This window comes from Lepus europaeus, chromosome 18, assembly GCF_033115175.1.
Source record: "Lepus europaeus isolate LE1 chromosome 18, mLepTim1.pri, whole genome shotgun sequence".
Classification (NCBI taxonomy): domain Eukaryota; kingdom Metazoa; phylum Chordata; class Mammalia; order Lagomorpha; family Leporidae; genus Lepus; species Lepus europaeus.
Genome location: NC_084844.1, coordinates 48,159,291 through 48,168,417, shown reverse-complemented (window position 1 = coordinate 48,168,417; position 9,127 = coordinate 48,159,291). Strand labels below are relative to the sequence as shown.

The following is a 9,127-nucleotide window of genomic DNA, read 5'->3' as shown; positions in this document are numbered from 1 at the left end:
GCCCAAGTGCTTGGGACCTGCACCCGCATGGGAACCAGGAGAAGCACCTGGCTCCTGGCTTTGGATCAGCGCGATGCACCAGCTGCAGTGCACCTGCCGCAGCAGCCATTGGGGGGTGAACCAACGGAAATGGAAGACCTTTGTCTCTCTCACTGTCCACTCTGCCTGTCAAAAAAATAATAATGTGGCTAGGTCTTGGTAACAAGTTTTTTTCTAAAATACTTGATGTAGGTGTTAAGATATTTTGTAAAGTGCTTAACATTGAAATAATTAGATTGGAAAATAATCCACTTTACTCACAGTGTGCTGAGCATAATAGAATCAATAGATTTTTAAGAGAAAGGTCTGATGTCCCCTGAAGAAGACAGTTTCTGTCTCCAGGTTGCTTTGAACTCAAGGCTATAACATCAGGTCTCCCCAGGGTCTTCACTTGCCAACCTGCCCTAATGATATCAGATTGATCAGCTCCTATAATCATGTGAAATAGTTCCTTAAAATGAATCATGTGTGTGCATGTGTATATGAGTGTGCTTGAAAAAGTTCATGGAGATATGGAATTAACAGCATGAATTCTGGTGTAAAACCTTTTGGAATAATATATGTTCCTTTTCATAATATACATGTTTATGTATTAAAATTCTTTACACCGAAATAAAACCATGTTTCTGTTTTCCTACAACTTTTTGAGTGTACACACACACTGTTACTTCTGTTGTATTTTCTGGGGATCACTAACACATTCCATTTTGTCTCAAAGCTGATTAGGAAAGCGGAGGAGAAGCATCCACATGTGTGGGAAGAGCCTTTTTTTTTTTTTAAAGATTTATTTCATTTAAAGTGGGACAGTCAGGAAAGAACAGGTGTTCATTTTGGATGCTGGCATTGCAGGGAGAAGTTTGCTCAGCTGCTCCACTTTGAAGCCAGCTCCTTGCTAATGTGTCTGGGAACAGTGGAAGATGGCCCAAGTTGTTGGGCCCCTGCACCCATGTGAGAAACCTGGATCAAGCTTCTTGCTCCTGGCTTCAGTCTGGCTCGGCTCTGGGCATTGCAGCTATTTGGGGAGTGAGCCAGCAGATGGAAGATCTCTGTCTCTGTGTCTCTTCTATCTCTGCAAATATCTTTCAATTAAATAAATGTTTAAAAGAGACTGCTTTATAGAGCTATTATTATGTTGAAATGATATGATCACTGAAAATACATTGTACAGTAAGTGAGAATAATGGTGACTATCATTTAAAAAATTGTACTAGGAGAAGATTACTTAAAGTACTTCTACAGTGTGGCAGTTGTAGGAGGCAGAGAGATGGAGAAGAGGAACTTTATCACACCTGAAAAGCGATTCAGCAGAGCATCATACAACCTGGAAACTAAGGAGGGACACTGAGGCACTACCAGCTCATTCACCATCCTGTCCAACTTACCCAGGGTTCTAAAGGTGGCTCAGGACTGGGGCTCCAGATCTGCTTCCCTTTGCTCACGACAGGCATTGGAGGGGACAGCCTTTGCTGTCATGATCAGTGTCTGCATTGCTCCTTCTTACATACTTGTTCTCCCCATCCCTGGGCCTAAAGGGCCCTGCGTCCCAGAGGAGGCCACATCCTGGAGTAACTCATTAGGGACAAAGTAATTGCCCAGGACCTCACCAGGACAGGACTCTCCAGAGTCCCACAGCAGGAACTCGGCACAGTCCTCGGTCATACCCGACTACACCTTGGGGGAAGGTGGGGACGGAGAGAAGTTTGTGATGGGTGCTTAACCAGCCTGTTAGAGAATGTAACATAAAAGGTAGACCATAGCCATGTAAGAATTTAGGCTTTGTCCTGTGGACATGAAGAAGCCTTGAGTGATCAGTGAGTGGAGTACCATCAGGAAAGACACATCCATGCTTGGAAAGATGTCCAAATGTCAGGCTCTCACTATAACCCACTTCTCTATAGGCAGTCCCCAGCAGAGAGAAAAACATAACAAGAGTCAGCTCCTGAATCAGTCATACATAGAAATCCAGGCAGGACAGGAACAAGAGAAATGATGAATCTCCCAGATACTGCACATTCTGCCTCAGGCCGTGATTAAAAGAGAAACCAGGTTCTCATTCTGTTAACTGCCTTTTAGATCCTTAGCTCTCTAGGGAAACCTCAGCAGTATCCTCCACTGCTGTCATCCATTCTGCTCTCCCTGCATGTCCTGTTACCTCCTAATGTCAAGTGCTTCATGTGCCTGCAACTGATCATGAAGTCATGTGAGGCAATTATAATTCCAGTACCCATTTCTTGTTCATCTTTCCATTAACCATGATTGGCTGGTGAGAGTCTTTACATAATGGTTCATAGGAAATTTTAATTCCCAGAGAATGTGCATCTTCACTGGTCTTGCCTTTACTGGATTCTTGTAGGTTTCATTAATGGAAATGGAACTACTGAGTGACATCCAAAGAATTCCCCCGAATTTCAGGCATGGTTCTTCCTGCTGCCCTTGTGTGGAAGAGCTTTACTTTTTCTTGGTGGTTCATATCCTTTACCCGAGGTAGAATTACCACCCCTCCACCTGTGTGTGTGTGTGTGTGTGTTACCCAAGAATCTAAAGGACTTGGGGTAGGCTCAACTTCCAGTTGAATGAAACTGTCTTTTAACCCTTGGCAGAAAATACACACATCCTGAGGACCACACATTTCCAGTTCACCGTTTGAGGTTTTTTCAGGTACCTTTTATTGTAGCCAAAGCTGCAGAAACCAGTCCTGTGCCGATTTCGACTGGTTTGGTAGATAAAATTCAACAACTCCCCACTTCCATCATTCTCCACGTGCTCCTTGCATCTTCTCTGGGATTTCTCTGATTCCACAGAGCAGGGTGTATTGGGGAAGCTTTACAGCACTCACCCAAATGTTAAGATTTGAGTTAATTGTTGAGTGTGTGGTGTAGAGCAAAGTTCGCTTTTTTTGCATATGGGAATTCAATCTTTTCATTTGTTCCACTGAATTTTTGTTGTATCTTTGGAAGGTGCAAATCAATGGAAGATGCGCGAGTGGATCAATTTCTTGTATCTCCATGCTCTTCTACACACTTCATACTGATGTATATTTCTGTCTTTCTTAAATAACACATTTTTCTGCTTATTGTAGCTTCATAATAAGTCTGGAAACCAGGCATTGTGAGTCTTACTTGGTTTTTCTCTTCTGAAGTGAATTGTTGTTTTTAGTTTCTTTGCCTGTAGAACATAATTATCAATTTGTGGACCGAAACATCTGTTGGAATTTTGATTGGAATTGTGTTGACTGTCTAGATCAGTTTAGAAAATCAAGATCTTAACAGTAAGTCTGTCAGTCATTGAACATGGTATGTTTATTATACAAGAGTAATATTTGATTACTTTTACCAGTGTTCTCATGATATAGATCTTGCCTAGATCTTTAATATTTAAAAAATTATTTTGTTTTATTATTAAATGAGAAATAGTCATTGTTTATAGGTACAGTGTGCTGTTTTGATATGTATACATTATGAAATTATTAAACCAAAAATACTACCTGGTTTTAAAAAGATGTATTTGAAGGGCAAAGTTATAGAGATCTTCCATCTGCTGGTTCATGCCTGAAATGGCTGCAATGGTTGGGTTGGGCCAGGCCTGGAACTCCAGTTGGGTCTCCCACACGGTGGCAGGGACCCATCTTCCACTGCTTTCCCAGGTGCATATGCAGGGAGCTGTGTAAGAAGCAGAGCACCCGGGACTTGAACTGGTACTCACATGGGATGCTGGTATCACAGGTGCAGCTTAACCCACTGCACTACAATACTGGCTCTAATACTTACCTTTTTTGTGATGGAGACATTCTTTAAGTATTTCTGAAGTTCGCATAACTTTATTCTTAACTATTATTAACTAATATTATCAGTGCTTTTAAAAAATTTATTTTATTCATTTGATAGGCTGTTATATAGAGAGAATGCTAGACAGAGGTCTTCATCTGCTAGTTCACTACCAAATGGCCACAGTGTCTAGGGTTGGGCCAGGCTGAAGCCAGGAACCAATAGTTTCTTCTGGGTCTGCCACATGGGTGCAGGGGCCCAAGCACTTGGACCATACTCTGCTGCTTTCTCAGTTACATTAGCAGGGATCTGGATCAGAAATGGAGCAGCTGGGACTCAAACTGGCATCCATATAGGATGAGGCACTGCAGGCCCTGGCTTTAACCTGCTGCACCACTACACTGGCCTCTATTGGGTTATTAACATTGTTACTCGCCTTGTTGTACAGTAGGCTTCAAATGCTTATTCCCCAACCTAAATAAAACTTTGTACCTGTTCCCCAGCAGCTTCTATTCCTTCCCTAGCTTCTGATAACCACTACTCTACTTGACATCTCTATAAATTTGATATTTTTGGATTCTCCATGTAAATGAAGTTATGCAGGTCAGTGTACAGGGAGACTTCAAAAGGTTCATGGAAAATTAGCATTATATTTTAACTCCATTTTTCATGAACTTTTATCTCTTGTTTGTCTTTCTATGCCTAGATTATTTCACTTAGCATGATGTCCTCTAGTTTCATTCATAGGGTAGCAAGTGACAGGATTTCAACCTTTGTTATATATGAATAATATTCTATTGTTTGTACGTACCACATTTTCTTTATCCATTCATGAATTAACAGACATTTAGGTTGTCAGTTTCTCGGCTATTGTGACTAGCACAGCAAAAGGCATAGGAGTATTTCACTTGGATATATTTCCAGTGGTGAGGTTACTATATATATGGCCACTCTTTTTATTTATCTATAGTTTTTTCTGTACTGGTTATGTTAATTCACATTCCTACCCACAGTGTGTAAGTTCCCTTTTTTCTACATTCTCATCAATACTTGTTATATTTTGTTTTTAAGCTTTTATTTAATAAATATAAATTTCCAAAGTATAGCTTTTGGATTACAGTGGCTTTTTCCCCCCATAACTTCCCTCCCACCCGCGACCCTCCCATCTCCTGCTCCCTCTCCCATTCCATTCACATCAAGATTCATTTTCGATTATCTTTATATACAGAAGATCAATTTCGTATATACTAAGTAAAGAGTTCAACAGTTTGCACCCACACAGAAACACAAAGTGTAAAGTACTGTTTGAGTACTAGTTATACCATTAATTCACATAGTACAACACATTAAGGACAGAGATCCTACATGGGGAGTAAGTGCACAGTGACTCCTGTTGTTGACTTAACAAATTGACACTCTTGTTTATGGTGTCAGTAATCGCCCTAGGCTCTTGTCATGAGTTGCCAAGGCTATGGAAGCCTTTTGAGTTCGCCAACTCTGATCTTATTTAGACAAGGTCATAGTCAAAGTATAAGTTCTTTCCTCCCATCAGAGAAAAGTACCTCCTTCCTTGATGGCCCATTATTTCCACTGGGATCTCACTCAGATCTTTCATTTAGGTCTTTTGATAATAGCCAGTCTAACTGGAGTGAGGCCATATCTTACTGTAGTTTTAATGTGCGTTTCCTCGATGATTAGTGATAGCATTTTTTCATGTACTTGTTGGTTGTTTGTATTCGTTCCTTTGACAAATGTTTGTTTAGATCCAGTATCCAGATTTAGTTGTATTATATTCTTTTTGGCTGTTGGGTTTTTTGAGTTACATATATATATACATATATTCTGGATATTGACCCTTTTTCAGACATGGTTTGTAAATATTTTCTCTCATTCTGTAGATTTTTCACTGTTAATTGTTTGTCTTTAATTTTTGTATAAGAGTCCAATCCTGTTTTATTTACATGTGAATCTCCAGTGTTCTGACACCATTTATTGAAGATATTGTCCTTTTCCCATTGTGTGGTTTTGGCACCTTTACTAAAAATCCATTGCCCATAAATGTGTGGGTTCATTTCTGGCTTCTCTGTTTTGCCATTGGTCGATGTGTATGTGTTTTATGACAATATCTTGCTGATTCATTACTATATCTTTGTAACATGTTTTGAAATCAGATAGTGTGATGTTTTCAGCTTTGTTCTTGCACAAGGTTGTCTTATCTATTAAGGGTCTTCAGTAGTTTCATATTGATTTCAGGATTTTTTTCTCATGGAAAATGACATTGAATTTTGCTAGAGATTATATTGTATCTGTAGGCTGATCTGTATAGTATGGACACTAAACAATTAACTCCAATTCCTAAATATGGAATATCTTTCCATTTATTATCTTCAACATATTTCATTAATGTTTTAAATCTTTGGTGTAAAGATATTTGCTTCTTTGGTTAAATTTCTGAATTTTTGTAGCTAATATAAATGAAATTTTTAAACATTTTGTTTTCAGATAGTTCATTGTTACAGTATACAAATATGACTGGTTTCTGTATGTTAATGTATCCTACTATACTGAATTAATTTATTAGCTTTAACAGCTTTTTGATGGAGTCTTTAGGATTTCTATGTACAAAATCAGTTAACCAAACACAGATATTGCACTTCTTTTCTAATTCATCTATCTTTCAGTTCCTAATGTTCTGGGTGGGCTTTTCAGTACTGTTGAAAAGCTCTAGTTGTCATGAGAGTAGAATAATAACACAGACATGAATTTCTTTTGTAAAGTCCAAAGTAAGAGGCATCCTTAAAAAGTGAAATTTTTATGAGCCGGTGCTGTGGCGCAGTGGGTTAGTGCCCTGGCCTGAAGTGCCGGCATCCCATATGGGCACTGGTTCTAGTCCCGGCTGCTCCTCTTCCAATCCAGGTCTCTGCTATGTCCTGGGAAAGCAGTAGAAGATGGCCCAAGTTTGGGCCCCTGCACCCGCATGGGAGACCTGGAAGAAGCTCCTGGCTTCGGATCGGCGCAGCTCTGGCCGTTGTGGCCATCTGGGTAGTGAAGCAGTGGATAGAGAGGTAAAGACAGAGAGGTATTCTAACTCTGTCTTTCAAATAAAATAAATCTTAAAAAATTTTTTCTTGCCAGCCTGTAGTGTCTTCCTATATTCCTGGGGAAGCAGAAATTCCAAGGCCCCTGAGTATTAGTTAGTTGACAAGTAGACACAAAATACATCACTGTGTCAAAGGGTTAGATCAACTAAAGGTCAGGCTGGATCAAAAAAGACTATGTAGACATGAAAATAAATCAAAATGGGGGGAAAGGTAAGAAATAAAATGATGTGAGCACTTTTGAAGAAGGATGTATATAGGAGACATTGAAGGAAGGCTGGAGGTTCAGATGTTTGGATGTTATTTAGGATTGATTACAAACACTATGGGATTACAGAGGACTATTTAAAATGATGCAATATTCAAAACATAATTCCAGATAAGATAAAAGCATGTCTTTTCAAGCATTTGAAACTTAACCATTCTTTAAAATTTTGGTTAACAACAGTTGGACATATTTATGGTGTGATAAGTACAGTGTGATATTTAAATACATGTGTACAACACATAGTCAAATCAGGACAAATAATTTTTCCTGTCTTTATGATTAGAGCTTTGGAGCTCCTGTCTTCTGTTTACTAAGAACGCATGAAAATGTTACTGTGAACTCTGTAGGCACCCCCGCTATGCTGTGTAACACTAGCAGCTTGTGCCTTCTAACTCTTGATATGAAACCCCTAGCCCAACCTCTTATGAGGAAGTTAAAAAACCCTCAACCTGAACATAGACTAGTAATCATGCTATTGTTTATATATGTATTCATGGAGTTATTTAGAGTAGTGGTTCTTAAACTATGCCTCTCCAAGGTCATCTGGGGAACTCAGAGGAAGTATAGCCTCATCCCCAAGATCAGGCTCTCTTTTTGAACTACACTCCAATTCTTTTGTATGTAGGACAGGCATATTGCAGTACACCATTTTAACACAGGTTCCTGGGTACAGTAGAAACTTAGAATTATATTTCAGTATCAATTCAATATATGTAAAGAATAAAATTGTGTAAAAATACTAAGTGTTACCATCCGAGAGAGAAGAGTCTTCTTTCTACAGTCAATTCTTCGCAGGGCTCCCTTCATGTCTCGGTTCCTCAGGCTGTAGATGAAGGGGTTCAGCATGGGAGTCACCACAGTGTACATCAGAGCCATGACAGTCTCATTCACAGTAGAATTATTGGCTGACGGGATTAGGTAGAGACCAATAACTGTCCCATAGAACAGCGACACCACAGACAGGTGGGAGGCACAGGTGAAAAAGGCCTTATGGATGCTCTGTGCTGAAGAAACCTTGATGATGGAAGACACAATCCTTACATAGGACATGGTGATGAGTAGGAAGGGGATGACAAGAAATGTGCTTCCCATGACAAATATCACCAACTCATTGACGTGAGTGTCAGAGCAGGCCAACTTCAGAAGAGCAGACATATCACAGAAAAAGTGGGGGATCCTGTTGTCTGCACAGAAAGACAGCCTGGCCATGAGCAGGGTGTGCAGCAGGGCATGGAACGTGGTCAGCACCCAGGACAGTGCCACCAGGAAGAGACAGAGCTTGGGGCTCATGATGCTGGTGTAGTGCAGGGGGAAACAGATGGCCACATAGCGGTCGTAGGCCATGGCCACAAGGAGAAAGTTCTCCAGATCTCCAAAAAGCAGGAAGAAGTACATCTGGGCCAGGCATCCTGCATAGGGGATGGATGGGACTTGGCTCTGCATGATCTGCAGCAATTTGGGCATTGTGACAGAGGAGAAGCAGAGGTCAGAGAAGGACAAGTTGCTGAGAAACAAGTACATGGGCGTGTGGAGATGGGAGTCCAGGTGAATGAGGACAGTGATGAGGAGGTTCCCCAGGACGGTGGTCAGGTACATGGCCAGGAGCAGGACGTAGAAGAGGCTTTTGTGCTGTGGCTGGATGGGCAGGCCCAGGAGGAGGAACTCTGAGACACTGGTTTGGTTTCCTATCATGTTTGTTGCTAGTACCTTTAAGAGGAAATAACCATGTCCAACAAAACTTGAACTTACATTGGTAACATTACTATGATACGTTATCTGAAAAAATGTTTTCTTTCAGTCTCATCACAATGAAATTTCTAAATTTCAAATTTCTGTAATTAGAATCTTTAATTATAAACAACCTACTGTCTTCACATCTCTTTAACATGTTAACTGTATTCCATCATTTCTAAAACACAGTTTTCTATTTGTTTCTGAGACATAAAATATGTTAGTTT

The 9,127-nt window shown here is 40.2% G+C and overlaps 1 protein-coding gene across 1 annotated transcript; it reads right to left on the bottom strand.

Annotated features, from left to right (window-relative positions):
* Positions 1–7,868: 7,868 nt before the first annotated feature.
* On the bottom strand, positions 7,869–8,861 carry LOC133746862 (olfactory receptor 1E16-like). Its single transcript, XM_062175103.1, has one exon. The coding sequence runs from the start codon at positions 8,859–8,861 to the stop codon at positions 7,869–7,871; it is 993 nt and encodes a 330-aa protein (XP_062031087.1).
* Between the last annotated feature and the right edge of the window lie 266 nt (positions 8,862–9,127).

Bases quoted from the DNA above. Each gene is read 5' to 3' on its own strand.
- LOC133746862 (XM_062175103.1), bottom strand. From the start codon at position 8,861: ATGATAGGAAACCAAACCAGTGTCTCAGAGTTCCTCCTCCTGGGCCTG.